The sequence below is a fragment of the Anticarsia gemmatalis genome, chromosome 12 (assembly GCF_050436995.1).
Source record: "Anticarsia gemmatalis isolate Benzon Research Colony breed Stoneville strain chromosome 12, ilAntGemm2 primary, whole genome shotgun sequence".
NCBI lineage: Eukaryota > Metazoa > Arthropoda > Insecta > Lepidoptera > Erebidae > Anticarsia > Anticarsia gemmatalis.
Genome location: NC_134756.1, coordinates 5,722,282 through 5,741,540, shown reverse-complemented (window position 1 = coordinate 5,741,540; position 19,259 = coordinate 5,722,282). Strand labels below are relative to the sequence as shown.

The 19,259-nt window shown below is 34.9% G+C and overlaps 1 protein-coding gene across 2 annotated transcripts in view; it reads right to left on the bottom strand.

Annotated features, from left to right (window-relative positions):
• ASPP (Ankyrin-repeat, SH3-domain, and Proline-rich-region containing Protein) overlaps positions 1-19,259 on the bottom strand; it is a 238,395-nt gene that overhangs the window by 163,379 nt on the left and 55,757 nt on the right. The window contains exon 4 of one of the 2 annotated variants that reach the window (XM_076120576.1): positions 11,427-11,513. In XM_076120576.1, the coding sequence (XP_075976691.1) occupies positions 11,427-11,513 (87 nt within the window). Of the gene's footprint in view, positions 1-7,901; positions 8,310-11,426; positions 11,514-19,259 lie in introns of those variants that run through there. The other variant, XM_076120577.1, reaches the window with a different exon arrangement.

The following is a 19,259-nucleotide window of genomic DNA, read 5'->3' as shown; positions in this document are numbered from 1 at the left end:
TGTGAATAGACATAGCACTGCTCCAAATGCGTTTAAAATTGAATTTTCATACAAAATTTCTCGATGACAGTTTCGTTGTCGGTAGTCGATAGTAGTAGAGAATCGAGGCACTGGTCAGCAAATACAGCAGTCCCGAATTTTACGTGCCGTCCTGCGGGCGTACTGACTAACAATTAATGCAGATGCTATAAAACATGGTACTCACGGGTGGATTGGCGCCAACAGGGAAGGGTAAACGTCACGGCACCGTATGAGTCACGTACATACGACCGCACGCGACGGAAATATCAATGATCGTGCAGGTGCATTGCATACCGTGGCAAATTGTATACTGCAGCAAGGAAGGACTTGGATAAAGTTTTTGGTACATTGTGAACCCCTCTTCGTACCTATTCCGAATTTAATTTTGATTATTTCCATAATTTTGTAGTCTAGACACCCAAATTGGTAAACAATGTTAGGGTTGTTGGTACTCGGATTTATTAATTAGTGGAACAAATATTTATGTTTGGTATACTCGGCTACTTAATCGTACTATCTCAGATTTGTGGAATAATGTACATATTACATTTTACCAATGAATACTTTCATATTTTATTATGTAGAAACATTTGCAACTACAAACACTGCTAATATTCTTGGGGTTATTGCGTTTCTGTTACACCTTACAACATTGCTAAACTGCTATTATCATTACATTGCATGTCTTTGTAAACGATGATCAGCTGTTAATACTCATAAAAAGTACAGCTGCAAGCAACAGGCACGCGTCTCGTCAAACCGTCAGTATCACCTTTGGCGTAAAGGTTACTTGACTAACTGGCCCTAAAACAGACCCTGTCGACGACAGGACTTAATTGATTGTTATTTTAAGCCTATTACACCTTTCGAGAGACTATTACATTAAGATTAAAAGGGAACACTTTAAATAATTTGCTTACAAATAGACTACTTACTTTTATGGGGAAGTTTGAATATATTTTGAGGACTGAATGGTTCAAGTCTCATCATTCTTTCGGGCACAAATTACCGGCTTTATCTTTATAGTTACAAATTAAATAAAAATATTTTAAGAAAGTTCCATTTAAATACCAACACCTTTTTATTTAGGTTTTTAAACGGACGTTGTTATTTAAGCAGATCAATTAAACTGATCCAACGTGACTTAATTATATAGTATGGTCTTAAAGTTTGTCGCCTAAGAATGTGGTAGAGTGTATTAAAGTCCGATTTATTTAAAATATCGGCTCAACTCATCAGAGTAAACAGATTACGTAGTACCTTGTCAGTTAAGAACGCCATAACTGTCACACTTTGATAACGAAACATGTAAATACGTTTTGAGGGGAAAGTGTAAATAACTACCGAACGTTACCGAAATGCCTTGGTTGTTGACTTTACTTATAAGAATAAAATCGTATCGTCATTATACAAGCTTTAAAAGACTCAACCAACAAATATGGCTAACGAGCCAATAAAATTATGCCTAGCGATTTTCAAAATGGAATGTGGTTTCATGTTTCATTAATGCGTGTGAATGAATTACTTCAAGTAAAGTTATTGAAACTGGTACTTGCGTAGATAACATTCCTTGGTTGCGGTCATCACTAAACGTATCCCATAGCAATCCCCAACAGCACATAATAGTGTGTTGTATACAATTTATGATGGTGTATGAATGACCTTATTAATTTTATGGGACCACTTGGTCCACTTCAGAACTGGTTTCCGAAGACCGATGAAACAAGACTAGGTGGATAGTTTAAGCCTCTTATGAAATATCGGTTAGTATTACTGCGTATTACAGATCTGAATTTATTGACTGGGTTATGGCATAACGATGGTACTCACCAGTGTAGATTTAATCTCATTATCACTGGTTTATTTGGAGAAAGTGTCGGGTTTAACTGAATATTTTAAATATCATGGACCTTTGAACATCTCTTCTCTTTCTTCTTGAGTGCAGTTTGAACTCGGGAGGGAACTATTTTGACTTTCACTTATGTTAATGTATTAGTAACGTTTTGATTCAAACATTTTTGAAGTCAAAAATCCTTGACCTCTCATTACTCTTCCATAAAATTTGTTTTGTCGAGTGCTATACTTATAATAAGTTTTAAGTTGTCCTCGATTAATAGTTTTCATTAGCCAGCTTATGTTATCCTTAGTTAGCTGATCGTATTGCTGTTCATAGCATACATATTATTACATATCTGCTGATTGATATACGTAACATAGTTATATTCAAAATCAATGTATTTACCTATACAAATATTATTGTCGCCACCATAATCCAAATAGACTTACATAATGACCATAGTAAATGGGTATAATCAAATACTGACGCCACTATAAATCAATATTCGCTATGTTTGGTGGGCGGATTAATTCGGATTATCGTGATACTATTAGTACAAAGGTAGCCATTACCTTAAGTAGATTAGAAAACGACACCCACATAGGTTTTTAAACCTCCATAGAAACATGCCTATTTTCTCATTAATCAAGACCACCAACGTTAAACATTCTTTTAGTTTTCGAATGGTATTTCCAAATTAAACTTATCTATCAATCGCTTGCAACTCAATCAAAATACTTCAACCTCTTATTATTATCATAATGATCGGTGACATTTTCGAACAATTGCCATTACACGAACTTGCTCTAAGAATAATTGCTTAAGTTGGACATAAAGCGCTAATCAATGAAATAGTTTCTACTCCCACATTGCTCAATATAATTAGACATTCGATAAGATCTACTGAACGGTAACCAATAGCTATTTAAATGTAAATATTTGAGATAAGCTCGGTAACCATTCGCACCTTTGTTTACTCAACTGAGACTGGCCAACTAGCGAACTCAAACACTAAATAGTATCTAGTTCACACATAGGTAATGTGACGGCATTTATCTATGTGTGAAACGAAATTTATTGCTGAATTACTTATTCCTATTTGCTTGCTGTTAGTAATTAGTACTTTCAAGATAAGTTAAGAAATACTATGAGATCTATAAGCGACGTGAGATAACCATTGAACGAAGTGCAATAACTATTACTAAAATTACTGTCAATGTAATTACGCTATTAATGACGAAATAACTATTAATGAAAATTGTTTGCTTTAAAATGTGCTGTATTATTAGCTGTGAAAATATAATTGAAATCCAGCAATTAATAAGTTATGACGTATCGATAAACTAAGATTATTAACACAAACGATTATTTGACTTGTGTTTATGATGTGCAATTTGTAGAATTTCAAAGCAAAACAATGGACACCTTTCGTACGAAACGTCTCATTATTCATAGGGTCAAGTCGACTTCTAAGTACTTTATTGTACTTTTCACACTGATTACGAACAAACAAATGGTTCATAATCTAGGGTCTTAGTCTATGTCTCGGCAGTACCATTGCCGTGAGATCGCAGATACCAGTGACAATGAGACCACAACAATTAAACGTCGGCATTTAGATAGCTGAAACAATTCACAATGGCACGTGAGAGGAATCGCATGGGAGATATTTTTTTCTCCATTCATTTGAATAGGCCGACGTAGACTACCCGGTTGGTCTTGAGCGCGGATATGGTGCAGCAGTTCTGCTCGAACTAATTATATCCGATACGGCAACTGAGACGGAAGGTTTGCGTATTCTTTGTTATGACATCCATTGTTACGAATTTAATTATTTCAGTGTCGGTCATTAAGCAGAGGCTGAGCGGTCACGTGAAAGCCCGCTCTGAAACCTGAATAGCCCGCCCGCAGCAACCTAGGTGCGGCTACGCATCCGCCAAAACTTAAATTATAATAGACCTCACATTTGACTCTACCATTAACAATTCGCTACTTTAATGTTTATATAAATAATATGGTAATTTTCATACACATAAATTTACACACGCAGTTACCGTCACCGCTCGTGCCTCGAGACGGAGCGATGTTATCACGAGCGAGAATAATATAAATCTCGTTTTCCAGTTTCATAAATATTTTTATTAATGATCTATTTCCTCGGCCGGACCAGTTGTCGGTTGTTTATCGAGCCGGCCAGTTTCGCCGTAGATTCCTAACTCATCGTTGCCTACACTTGCCGATTCACAAAACTGGTTCCGGCGACCCATCCACTTGATCTTGAGCGAGTGTTGGCCAACTTTCACGAGATTCCACTTGGGGCCCGTTTGGCCCGGCGCGGCGGCGGTGGCGGGCTACAGCGGCCGGCGCGAGCCGTGTGAACATCTGACGTCGCGCTCGAGGGTTACGCGGTCGATGTGCCAACATCGCTGCGACGCCCCTTTTCCTGTTTCCTCGATCTTTACTCACTTTCTTTGCCATAAGTGCTTTTGAAACTTCAGAAAAGCTTTCATTTCATTTACATTTTGATGTCGAGCCTTTTATTAATTCCAGACACAAAGCAACAATACGTGCCTATTATACTTTCAAGTATCTGAAAGTTCAAGTAGGCTTGTGAAATGTTATTGTGTTGATAACAAATTATTTCTTTCTTATAAAAATGTTTTATTGAGGAGCAATAAAATGATATAATTTTTAACAGCACTTACTCATATTCGTAGTAATGATAAACGTGCTATTTATCTATAACAAACCTGTATCTAAATGAATATAATTATATTCTGTGATCTGGCAATTTGTAAAGGAGGCAATAAATTTTTGCTATCTAATAACTGGAGCCTGTTTTTCAAGTATCCTGTCGAATGTTATTACTTGGCCATCGTTTAAAAATGATATTATAACTCGAGTCGCGTTGTATATTTTTGCGTTGATTAAATCATGGTAATATTTGCGTGGGAAGATGTTACCTTATATTTTGTGAGTTCAACATTCTAAACAAGTAACCGGGTATTGTTATGTATTTCAATGTGATGATAATAAAATGTTAAATATTCAATGGCTCATAATAAGCTCGCCTTTGTATTTAAAACAGTACAACTGTGCTACAATAGACACTAGAAAAATATTTGATTGCTTCCTTCTGAATTTTATGACTCAAACTTGAGATATCATATTTCATAATGTGATATGCAATTTATGTTAACGAGTTGTCTAAATTTTTATTTAAAGAATGCTGCTATTGGAACCTGATTTGGGTTATTCCACTTAACTCCAAAAAAACGTTCCACTTTAACTCCAAAACAGTTTTAATAAATATTTTATTTAAATATAATTCATTCCACTTTAACTCCAAGAAATCAGCAGAAGTAGAGTCAGCAGCATAAAATATTTAGCCATACGGATGACATAGATGCAGAGGGAGCAGTTCGAATCGCTGCACTACGCGCAGGCATGGTCAGGCCCTGAATAATTATAATATTGAACATCCAATCTTATTACGTAGTAAACATCACTTGAAAAATCAAAAAAAAAATCTAAAATTATCAGAACATCGAAGCGAACAGCGCGTGTACTCCGACAACTTATATCTAAAAAACTTATATCTTATACATTAAAACCTGCACTATTTATTTTATGTTAACTTAGCTAAGTAGGAAATTTAATTTTTATTTAGAACTTTATTCTAATATAACAGCTTAATCCCGTCCTTGACTTTCAATCTTTTCACCAGGATAGCACTTTTGATCCTACGGTGTTCGTTTTTGAGGACGATGAACTGACTAACCTAATTATAATAACTTAAATCAAAATTACTGGTTTGTGAAAAATTACTAGGACGTTTGGTATATGGGCTTACACCAAAATATCGTCAAGTTATAATTTTTGCTGCTGACTCTACAAAAACTCTTTTGGAGTTAAGTGGAATTGATGTAGGGAAATATTTCTATCTGTAAATTATTTTTTTTTATTGCTTTGGAGTCAAAGTGGAAATAATGTATGGGATGTTAAAGTTTAGAGAACAATGGATTTGGAGTTAAGTGGCATAACCCCCTGATTTTAGTTGCTCTATAATAAAAATACTACAATATTTGCTAAGTACTATTTGTGTTTGTTAACAGTTAACGGAGCCTACAGGTTGAGACGTAAATGTCACGGTGAACATAACGCCGCGCGCCCGGCGTTACCTGTCTCTAATTAAAGGCATTTCTGGAATGTGCTGCGTTGGCACGGGAGATTTTTTACGTATCCGAAATATGTATCAAAGCATTGTAAACTTTAAACTGGTAGAAATAAGGTCGACATTCGTTTAATTTTGAAATAAGTATTTGTAATTGAAAACTGAACAATAGTAATTTGTTGAAGTTCGTCGAAAATCTTAGCATTGTTGACACTGTCTTTGAAGTGGTTTGCGTTAATTGTTCGCGAGTTACATCGCAAGCGTGTTGATTTCAAAAGGTGGTACCTTTATAACTAAATTGTTTGCGGAAGCGTCAAAGAGCCGGTATAATGCTGTACTATATAAAGAGTGTGATATTGTGTATTCGGGGTGAATGAGTTCGGCGGTGTAGCGGTATAATGCCCGTATTTATAGTGACATGAAGTCGATCGTGTTTCGCAGATCGTGTCCGAGTTCACACTCGGATTGTAATCAGAAACTGTTAATTAGTGGACGCGGCTGATCTTGCAATCGATAAGGAATTATCGTCTAATTTCGTTGAGTATAGATTGAAGCAGGATTTTGTAGCAAGTTTGATATCTAACCGGATTGTGTGGAATAAAAAAGCCTTTAAAATGTTTCTACAGGCTTGTTTCCTGTTGCATATTTTATAAATAGGTAGAAGAAATAAAAGTTATATGAAGCCACGGGAAAACGTTTTTTGTACATTCATCGCACATCAGCGTATACAGTTCCTGCATATTTCTGTGTAATTAAAGTCAAAATCAGCTAGCTTTTTTCCCGCGTTCATTTAAAGATTTTCTAATTACCGTGCCTTTATCAATCTTATTAATATCCAAAAATAATATTTGCATTTTATTGAATTTATCGCATACATAAAGGTAGTTAGCATTAGACATATTACAGCAAGAATTTTATGTTTCTAGTTAAGTAAGTTTAACATTCAAGTCGAGAAACAATCCCGCGCTTTACGTATGCAACGCGTTGATGTTGTTTTAAGGCAGATTCGCTTCAAGCACGGTGACAGCCATGTATAGACATATCTTATTCAATAATTACTATTAGATTGTTTTTTCAATAAACGCCCTCATTTTTAATTGTAGTTTATTAAAAATAGATTATTATAGAAAGATTTTATTTCCATATTAATAACTGTTGTTTATATCAAATGACATTTTCTATTAATAGATAAGATGTATAAGTGTTATATCAGTATTAATTAGTTTCTAAACATAGAACAAATGGAACGTGTAACAGATGATAGAAGCCTTATAAACGTGGGCAGTGTTTTTCCTACCCCCGAACAAAACAACATCTGTGAAAACTATCTACCTACGTAAGAATTCATTCATGCCGAATTAATTCAGAGAAGCAAAGCGTATTTTGAAGGTAAAATCGTAAAAGGTTATCTCAATAAAACGTGTTTTGAAACGGGTAAAAATATGTTTCGTGACTTAAACCCATTCAAAACTCCACTATCCTAGAATTTGATACAACTTTCATTTCACAAACATTTTGTTTTAATTTTCCTCTTGACCCCGCCTTCCACGACACATAACAGGCTCGACCACGATAGTAAATACCGGTGTCAAGGTTCGAATCCACGACCACACCAGTTCTCGGCCCGCTCTAAACCACTATCCATACTGGTTATCATATTTATAAATAATAATAACATTCAATGAACCTAAATTCGCGATTTAGTTTTAGAACGGGATCTTTGATAGATCGTTTCATTTATCGATTTTATAAATGAATCGTTTTCAGAACGATTTCGTTCATACATATATAGTTGTTTTTGAATATCGATACCGTTAGTAGATAGACACAAATCGATATAGTAGAAAGTATCAGTACATATGTACATACCCTGTTTTACTTTGAAGTTTATCTCAATCCTTTATCAGGTGCACTTATCCACAAAACTGACACAAAGTAAACGTGTTAGAACCTTTTTTTATCTCCACCACAAATTCGAATTTTAACTTTGCACTGGCACTTTTAACGAACCTACATAGCACTGTGGTACATGGCGTGATTTAAGCATTCACTCAGCGAAGGCTGTATCACCACCAGACCGGTCACAACCGACACATAAAACGCACTTGATCCGTCACAAAAATCACACAAACGGTTCTCTAATTCAAATTGTGACGTGTTGAACACAACATTGCTGAAAACAGACCGTTAAATCGAATAAAACAAACGCTGCGTTACGACGTTAAGTTAAAACTAAGTTAGGTCCGCTACGCGAGAAAGACCGTTGATCCAGTCGGGCGGTCGGTACAACAGGCCACGCTGTTTTACCGACAGCGAAAAGTTCAAGGTGCCATCTCTTTCTAATTGTAGAGAAACGAGCATGACGGGGATACTACTATGTTAGTGTAGTGGGAGAACTTACAACCTGCGGCTGCGCAAAGCCTCTCAATACAACCATAGCAACAGGTGAATTGTGCGCATGTGTGCGTGTGTTACCCTAACGACGTGTGCGTGCTTTCTTGATTGTGGTTTAATGATAACGTAGTATTTTGTTCGGTGCTATTTTATCAGTATCCCGCCAGTAATGATCCGGCTAGTGTGCAATTAGTGGTATTTATTAAGGTTAAATATTGCCTAATTGCTTTTAGGCCGACAACCAAATTTTAAAATGAAACAACATTTTTTACAGCCGTGTTACTTCTAGGCTAGTGTTTTGAATACTAAAAAAAATAACACGTTTTGGCTCGATTATAAATGTTACCTGTTTAATCGAACATCTATCTACATGTAAAACTATGCCGACAAGAATTCTTATGAGCATTCGATGCTATTTCTTTTTGTTTTTATCTGAGTTTATCTTCCGAAACTCTCATGGAATTCGTATTTAACCACGTAGGTAAATCAATCTTTCCTCCAACGCATGTAAATAAAGCTTGTAAGAATTCTAAAACGTTACGTAAACAGAGCGCTTTTGACTTTAATATAGAGTTTATTCTTACAGTTTATCATCAGTTGAATTAACGACGGCTTATTAAACTTTTGTCCAAATATAAGAAGAATTACATTAGGGTTCATCTAAACCAAGTTTTGTTCAATTGTACCCATCATTCTTACGCAAATATTCATAAAGAAACAGACCATAAAATATTTATTCAAAAGCAAGGGAACTAAATTAACCTTGGGTGTAATTTAACTATTTGGATAAAAAACGATTGTATTCATAAATTTTAAGTTGTGTTATTCCAAATAGATTGTAATAAGAAAGCAATTTGTATTTCACTTCATACATAATTAAATTATTACATGGACCTCGATGACTGGTAGGCGGCGGCGAGGCAGACCCCGTAAGGGATGGAGAGACGGACTGGACATCTTCAACCCAGAATGGACTCAAACCACAGGAGACAGGCTTTTGCCCAAAAATGGTAAAATACAGGCTTATAATAATAACATCATTAAAAGCCAATCGAAAAATAAGCGTAAGAATTTCTTTACAGTAAATAAATGTGGCTTATCTATTCTGATGGACAGGGCCACTCTGTCACCCGTCCCGCTAACATCAAGAAAAATAAATTAACCCAGTTTGTTTGTTAAGGCCTTTATTCACAAAATAATTGGATGAAAAATATTTTTAGCCCGGATTTCCCTCAGTTTTCATATTACGGTTGGTTTTTCATTAAGTTTCAACTTAGAATTAAAGAGCTTTTGGAATTGTGAGGCTTTATAGCCAGTATTATCTCAGGTTTACTTTCTTTTTTTTAATTATTTATGTAAATTTTTCCTTGCTACCTGTTCCCCGCGACTCGAAGAAAAAATATTTTCTATAATATCAACAGTTCTGGTGATTATTCATACAAAACTAACAAAGTAAATTATATTCACTTAAAACTTATGTGATAACTTCACAAAATAATTGTACTGAGACTAATTTCTCTAAAAGATCGGTGCAGTAGAAAAAGAAACAAAGATGATACTCAAAGCTTCTTAGTGATATAAAATTGCTGTAACAAATGAAACGTATTTAAAGTTCTATTCATAAAGAAAACTGAGAGCCGGGACAAAAACCAATTTAACTTAATGATTTCCAGAAGAAAAACTAAATTTGCTACAAGAAAAAGTGCACTATAAATCTTAACCGCTTAAGGAAACGTTTTTCATTTGAGTAATTATACTTCTGCTTAATTCCTAGGCAAGTCTTAATACTTAGTAGGACACTGGCTGCAGTGACATTTTGAAATGTGTGCAGTAAAAATATCCAACGAAATTCCGAAGAAGCTATTTCAATATAAAGACCAAATAAATATTCCCTGTGTTGTATCTCCGGAACAGTTATCTGAATGCAAGGGGAGCACTACAGACGTCCGGTTTAAATTCATGTCCTCCGTCCCCAACATAAATTCACTTTGTATTCATTGTTTTCTAATAAGAGTCTGTCGTCTCATGAATAAATATTGTAATTAGGTGCCTTACCGACTGTCGGTAAACGAACGACACTGAGGGGAAAACTAATAATCTATCCGAAGGCAGCCAGGCCAATTTGGAAAGAGTGCTTCCCGCCATTAATCTTTATCCGTCCATCATTCAGGCGAAAATCAAGAAAAATAAGAAAGCAATTCATTTGAAATGTCCGTAAGAAGATATTGGATGACCGAAGTGACAATAATCCTTGGCCGATATCCGTGAGCCTATTAACAGATGGATCGCTTTTATAGTTGAACGATTAGGGACCTCTTAGCCGACAAAGTTGTGTACAAACAAACTGAACTGTAGGGTATTAAAGGATATTTTTGGACTTCTTAGAAAGTTTTGTCTTTTATTTACTAGCGAATTGATTTTGTAACAGTTCTAACATCACTTTTACGAGATACGAGAATATGGGACACTTAGTTGAGTTACTGAGTGTTCCGCACTTAAAGTGTTACGTAGAAACGTTTCCTTTAAATTTTTCTCTCTAGCATTTTTGCCCCTTATATCAATTAAAGTGTATATCCACAAAAAAACCCTCGTCTTTTTTTATATAAACCTACTACAAAATAATTTCATGACTACTGAAGACAACTACACGAAGGCCTTATCGATTCACCTCGCGTCGCTAATGAAATGTAGAACGGAACTGATAATTCGATTGACACTCCTCCACTGTATTTATGGTATCAATAAGTGAAAGAGACAAACAAAGTAATTACCGTCTATGTTTGTGATAAATAAACGCTTGGCTACAATTCACTCACCGAGTTAGTTAATTAAATGCATGTATTGTGTTCTTACGAAATTTCATTTAAGCTAATACGACTGTGGAATTAGTAAACAGACGCCTGGTTTATAGTTCTAGTTCAGTAAAATAGAGTAGATAAGTACATTTAGTGAATGGTTGATTAGTAATCAAATTTCAATGTATAGTTGTAGTGTGCTCACCTTCGATGTATTTGAGAACGAACTGCACGTCGGGTCCTAAAGCTGATGCCACTTCCAAAGGGAGTTCGGTGTCTCGCAACACGTGAACTGTGAACAAAAAACTAAATTAAAATAGTGTTTCACGTATGCAGTATGCTGAAACATAGCCTTAATAAAAACTTGTACTCCATTTTATTACGGCTGCATCATTATGGACTAGAACCAAGAGAATTCTGAGTTATCTTAATTCTTACGACTTACCAAACAATAAGCTGAGCCTAATTAAGAAAGACTTAAACATTTTAATTCCAAAAATATCTAGGTAATTTAGAAGAATATCACTCAGGCAGACATCTCTTTCATTACGTCAACGAAAATTGTCTGGCTTTTAAAATCGTGAAAGAAAAATAAGTGAGGATTTTTTCAGCGTTTGAATTGAACTCATTACGTCTCGAGGGGAACCGCGTCGGCACACAAAACAGATTCCTCGTCCCATTGTTTGATTAGAACAGCCATAAGTATGAAAATATAATAAAACAAATATTAGACAGACCGCGTAATTTTGTGGAACGTTCCTTAATATTTAATGAAACGTGCATCAAAGTAAATTAATAACGTACGTTGTTGAGGAAAATGTCGATTGACAATTATGAATTCGTTTATATACCAGTTTAGTTATCACCGGGTGATTAAAACTTATGAGCTAAATTAGGACTTATACTGCAATTAATGTCACATGACCAATAAATAAAGCAAATAGGAATTCAAGTTATTGCACTACTATATTCGTAAGAAACGATTGGACATTTAGTATGGCCATTAGATAACGTATTTGGTCAATAATTGTAGAAACAGAAGTCAAAAAATTATTGAGTATATCAAATAAATCTTTGCAAACAATCTGTTCGCGCATTTGTCAACTTCGTCGACTCTCACGGTGACATACTTCATTTCTTTGAATATTTTCAAGAGTTTCTCCTCGGGGCCAGGTGTTCACAATTTTCCTTTTAATTTTCCCCGTCTGACTTTCTCTTTTACAAATTAGGATATTGACAAACTCAAACGATTTAAATATTTGAAAAGGTTGTTTCACATACTTAACTCATTTAATAAACGGTTTACAAAATGTTTAGAATTAATAACTCAACTGATGTTAGGCAAGATGCCACGCATTTAAAGATCATGGTAGGTAATGTTAAATAAAACGAAAATTTACTACAACATTGATAAAAATATTTTAAAGCATCATATGTGTTATATTTTAAACCGGAAGTCCGTTCAATGGTAATACAAATTTTCTTTAAAGCAGACTCAAAGAAAATTAAAATTCATTTTGTATTTATAAAATTTCACTTCCGCGAAAAGGCTTCTCTTAAATCAGGAGGAACAACTTCCCGGTAGGACATTTAATTATTAACACCATGTATAATGTGCTACTCGTAACGCTTCGTAACGCTCCTTACTGGCTGTAGATCAAAGAGACTGCGTATACATTAGCGCGTCTCGCTTACACCTGATCTCGATTCTCGCGATATTAATGTGGCCACAGTACACTTAGAACATTATGCTTAGCAGTTACTTAGTTATTAATGGCAGAATATTATTATGAGTATTTTATTTTGTGATTTCATGTTTTTTATAGCAAAGAAAAGAATAACTGTAGAAAACAGCTATCTGATACTTATTGCTACAAAAATGAATTGTGTTTTACTTAGCAAGTTTAGGTAAGCTACAGATTATTTCTGATATACCTAATTGAAATAATTTTTACAAATAGTTCACTATATTCGACGATTTGTTGAACCTTTTAGTACTCTACACCATTTATGCATCATAGATACATATCAATTTAAAATTGGTTGCTTTTTAAAAAATAAGATTGATTTAATATATAAGGTGATTGAACAAGCTTTTGCATATAAAGATTCACAAAACCTTCTAACTATAAACCATAAAACCGAGAGTAAACCATCAGATACATGCAAATGTTCCATAACACAGAGTTGATGTCGAAATGCAACAACTGCCGAGACCCGCGAGTCACGATGTATTAGACTTTCCTACATTATATTCGTGAGAATTTAAATTAAACGTTCAGTAGTACCAGTTAGATCAACGTATATATGGCAACGATATCTATTTCATTAATCAAATGACATCAACTCATAATAGTTTCAATTTAGGTCTGGAATTCTTATTCACTTCTTAATGATAGCGAAGGGAAGGTTCTACAATTTTCTTAGTTACACGAACGACTATCTTTCATTTGGCTACTACAAATTTGTTGTCTGCGTTAAAAATCTAATCTGAATTATTCATGCTTTGTATATAGAGAACATCAATCATATTGCGCGTAAGCTGAGGGTAGGCAGCCCTTACTACTATATAAATTGTTGGCAAGAAACTCGAACACCTAAGCCAATCATTCTAAATCCAATTGTCTTCTCGGTCAAACTTTTAGCCTACACAAACGGCTACGTATATGAAACATAAATACTTCTAATTGGACTTTTACAAAGTAAACAAACCCTTCCCGAGGAACCAATTTTACTGATTTATATAACAAAGTTGTTTGAAATGTAACTAGCCATTGTTCTTCCCATTAAACAACGCGGCAGTTCTTGATTGTTTGAACAAGCGCAAAGACGACCCAGACTAAATCAATTGCTTGAGTTATAAGATAATTTATGAACGAGCATGAAATATTAGTGAGACCGCTACGTTGAAACTATGCTCGCAACAAAGTCTTCAGATTATAGCCAGTTTGATTTGTTAGTACTCCTAAAGTGGCCGAGGGCGAAGTTTATTGTAGCGCTAGCTATTACTTAAAGAATATTGGAACTTAAAGTTTACTGAGCTTTTTATCAACCTTATTTCTTGGAAAATGTCGGCTCGATCGTAAGTAGCTAACTGTAATATTTGTTTAGAAATCCAATTCGAAACACACAATTGATGTACTTTATATATGCAAAATAATTTAGACTTGTATTCGAAAACAACAAGTCGTTAATATCTTAAGTACATCGAAGGTTCCCACAACAGCAGAGCTTGCTAAAAAAACTTGTACATAATTATACACAAATGACAACCACGAACCTTTAACTACAACGCTGTGTTGCTTGTGACATGGTCATAAAGAATCACAGTCCTAACATAAAAGGGGCAGTACACGAACGTACAACAACAAAGATAAATTAATCACGTTACACCTGTTAACCGCAATAATCATAATTATTATTCAACACACAATTTCGCCTGTAGATTGTATTTTCCGTCATAATTCGCGTCATCATCATAAACCTTTTTATAACCCCGTAATAAAAGCCTACCTAACTAAATAATAATAAAAGAAGGGTAAACAGGGGAATTTTTCTATTAAAATCCTTCATAAAATATTTTAAGCGTATGTGTTTTTTCATGCTCTTGATATACGACGCCTATAAGATAACATGCTTTACAATCCATCGAAAGTTTTAAGATTACTTTCATGAATATATAAATACCCTGAAAAACCTAGTAGAAAAAATACATCTGAACACGAACAAAATGTATTTATTTTATAACCTTCACTGTTAGATAATAAATAAGTAGGTAACGTACCTACTCATCATTTTATAGTTGGAAATAATATTCATGCGTGCCATTAGATACTATTCAAATGTAAATTTCAATATCCAAACACAAATTACGCCGAACGAGCATATCACGAATTCAAAATTATTCTACAGCATATTACAAAGCCTGAAAATAGTTTCCATTTGTGAAGCGCCTACGCAAATTCTGTAAGCAATAATTACAACATCATATAATGATTGCGTAGGGATATTATAAAGGAGTTGTACAGTCTTGTTGTACTGTTTCATGGTTACTGGCTTTACACTCAAAATTGCAATTAAGCCTCATAAAATGAGGTCAAATGTCAAAACAAAGGAAAGCTAACGAGCATGTACAAAGAGGTTCTCACAATGTTATTCCACCCCTTTATATCGTCGCGTGCTAGTCTTATCTTGACCATTCTTCGAATGTGAGTTCATTATATCAAATTATAGTCGTTATGCTGCAATTTGCGAATGTGTGTTTCACTGATGAGATACAACATTATAATTTGTTGTATTTTCTCAACTTGTCGCTATGTGAAAACATATCTTATACAAGTCACAAAACCACAACATCTACATATCATTTGGAATATTACGAGCGTCAAAGCAGTTCTATATTTAGTTAAGAAGCTTGGCGTCTTAGAAGCGAAAATTGTATTAAGAGCCGCAAAAAATCCTGCTCTAGGGATGGCAAAAACATATTCTTTTGGGGAGACGAATTGTTTATGTTCCAAGGCGACACGATGCCGAAATATGGAGTGACAAAACACCGCTGCATCAAAGGTAAGGTGTTGTAAGAGTACCCTTACAACATTGTACAAACATAGCTTTACAAACACATCAACTTCGCAGTAAACTCTAGTACCCATCTATCCGTATCGTTTAAGAAATAGTAATAACATCCCAATATGGGCGTAACACCTTATCTATGTCAATAAAATTTCTTAGACATGCGTCGTTTACTTTACCATATAAAACTAACCTTCGGCTCACAAAGGTTAGGAAGGTGGTGACATGGAGACCACGCGGCGCATAATAAAGCCACTTTGCGATACGAAGCAATTTTTACACAGAGCAAATTATTTGTGGCTGATTGTACTAAAATTAATTTGATACTATCGATTTTGAGTTTAATTTAAGATAACATATTGAGGGAAGTGATACGAGGGTTCTTATTATTGATTACTTGTAAGCCAATTATTAAATTGTAATAGATCAATATATGATTGTTATAATTAATTGCAAAGCTTTATAACTTCAGACCGTATTGCAAATTCATTTCCTAATTAAATTATTTGTATGGGTGGAAAAGTCCCAGTGTCTGATTAGTTAGCAAACCAATAGCAACAAACTTTATGCACCCTACAGCGACAGCCTAAAGCGGCTCTTTGCACCATTACACTGTACATGGCCACGACGACTAAATATTTATGAGGTTATTGTAGACGGAGCTTGTTCCTTGATAACATCGGCGACGATAATTATGGGTAAATACACTTTCACTTGCCCAAATTCACATATGAAAATATACGATATCTTGTGATCTTCACCGTCAGTTAAATTGCCAATTACGTTGTAATGTTCATTGTTTTTTTTAATTACTATCTGTTATGGTGCGCCTACTGAGTTCACTGAATATATTAAATCATTACACAGTTTAACTATACACAGATTTTTGTCTGTCTTGTTTATTTTAATAGTTCGGTTATTAAATGATTTCAAAATCGTTTCAATGGTGTAATTTAACTCTAAACGTATTTTCATGTTTAAAGGAAGTATTGGCGTTTACTATCTAATTATGTTGAATTCAATTCTTATTTTAATCATCCTAGTTATAGTCAGTTTAATAACCCTATCGGAAAGGCTTCTGGGAATGTTCAAAATTAATTAATACCTTGTCCAGAAAATTGGATACGCAACTGCACGACTAGCAATCACGTCTTCAACCAATAGGCGATAAATTGCAAATCCATTGCAAGAAGCGGCTACTGGACACATAAATAGCTATTTAATTAAACGCCTGATTAGCAGAATGATTATCCGTTTCCTTAATATACCATTCTATACAATTCCTCGATAAATGTTAAGCAGAAACAGCTTAAAAATAAACGAAAGCTCGCATTTATCATTTATCCTAAGGTCAAACCATTTCAACAGGCGCGCTCACTGAGTGAATATGACATTTCGGGCATATCTTTCCCACGGACTGGTCGATCGGGATGCAATTACGAGTCGCGAGTTTTTGCATCGAAGTAAATCGAGAAACCCTTTCTTCCGAGACGTACGACCGTCGGCCGATCATCGATTCTCCACAGTGACACAGTGCCTAACGGTGATGTAATATGCAAATGTTACAACACGGAAATAATGCGGTTGATACAAAAACATGAAATATTTCGATGTAATCGAGACCGGCGTTAGATTTCCGAGATAATTTATTCGAGCGTATTTCTGTTATCTCACTTGTCAATCATTAATTACTGTGATGTATGTAAGAACAAGAAAAGTAGAGAGTTATTCATTAACATTTTGAATTCTATTTGTTATAAAATAAGTTTTTATATTACGCAATGACTCATAAAACTGGCTAATTATTGCAGAGCGATTACACGCCACTAATTGGCTGTGATTCGGTCATGTATGTTTGATTAGGCGTACTGAATTAGCATCGGAATATTTGATAATGATTATTTTAGTAGCGTGACACAGTGAGCCGTAATAGTGGAGTTATCCTGCTTCTATACTAATACTATTCTCGATAATACAATTCAAATATCAAACATACGATCAAGTTTATAACCACGATATAATAGTCCAGCCAGTACTTGAGAAACAAATGTTATAAAAAGCAGTATATCTAAACAAGGCTGTAAAAAGAAAAAATCCACGTGGTACTGAGAAGCTAGCACCAAGTAGGCCAACGAGGCCGGTATCCCACAGGGTTAGACGCGGGCCCATCAAGTACTGTTAAGGCGAATTAAAGTGACATCGCGCTGTAACGGACAGACGTTTTTGTAGCCACATCGCGGGCCCGCGGTTCGATTCCAGATACCGCGAATCTAACAGGATGTACTTACATGTGTTTTTGTCTGAACCGAGTGAGGTCAGGGGAAATTAGATGTTCTAACACTAGTTACGAGCCCGTTAAGTATTTACTTTAACCTTTTCTTGTGTAAACATGGTAATATGTGGCGGTTTCGTACTTTTGCTAATATAGAGGTAAAATGTAAATCGGAACTTAGATATCGATGCGAAATATCGACTCGACATCTTAGTACAAATTTGAGATTTGTGATCATTGTATTTCTAATGAGATGATATCCTTAAGTTTACGTAGATCATTTTAGGATGATGTAGCTTCAAAAGTAGTGGTAAGTGTAGTTACACAGAAAATTATGCAATTATTACGGGTTTGCTAAATTCGAAATGAATATAGCTTGATCATGTTAATTTATCGGACACCTATTCTTCATCAATACGATTAAAAACTTTAGCCACAGATTCGCATCAGTAGTTGTAGTGTTCGGCGAGGATGATTCCTTAACAAGAAAATAACAGATTGATGCCCGACATAAATAGGCGTCATGAATAATCCGTAAAAAAGTCGAATCTTCTCCCTTTCCATCGTAAGAAATGATACAAATCGCAATAATTGCAGGAATCTGACACGAAATGATGAAAGGTGCATACTTCCACAATAATGTTAGTTACACGATCGCTCATCACAATTATCTTTGTCACGAGTGCAGGATTCAGAACACGCTTGTTAACACGATAACGAGCTTAAAAACACTGAACATATGGTCTTAAGACTCGCCAGTAAATCTTTAACGTAAGAATTATACAGAAATTAGTAGGTTTGCTGACTGCTGAATCAATCAAAAGTCATACATACTTGTGGGATGATGAAAAGGCAGTGCATCCCGACCGATTAGGATGTACGATTCAAGGAGAAGGAATGAAAAATTTACTTAAGTGAGAAAACAAGAGACAAAGGCGTTGAAAACGAGAAAGATAGGAACAAAAATATTAAGCATAATTTTTGAAAAACCAAAGCCCGTTTATCGTAACTAGGGGCTAGGTTTAGGAAGAGACCGAAAAATACCAAAGGCTACTCTAAATAACATAAAATTTGATAATAACTTATGAAGGAAGAACATTTATTTTGTGTGCATTATGCTATATTTTATACTCTCTAATATAATATATTATAAACAATGACTAACATAAAACCCAACAAACAGAAACTGTCTAG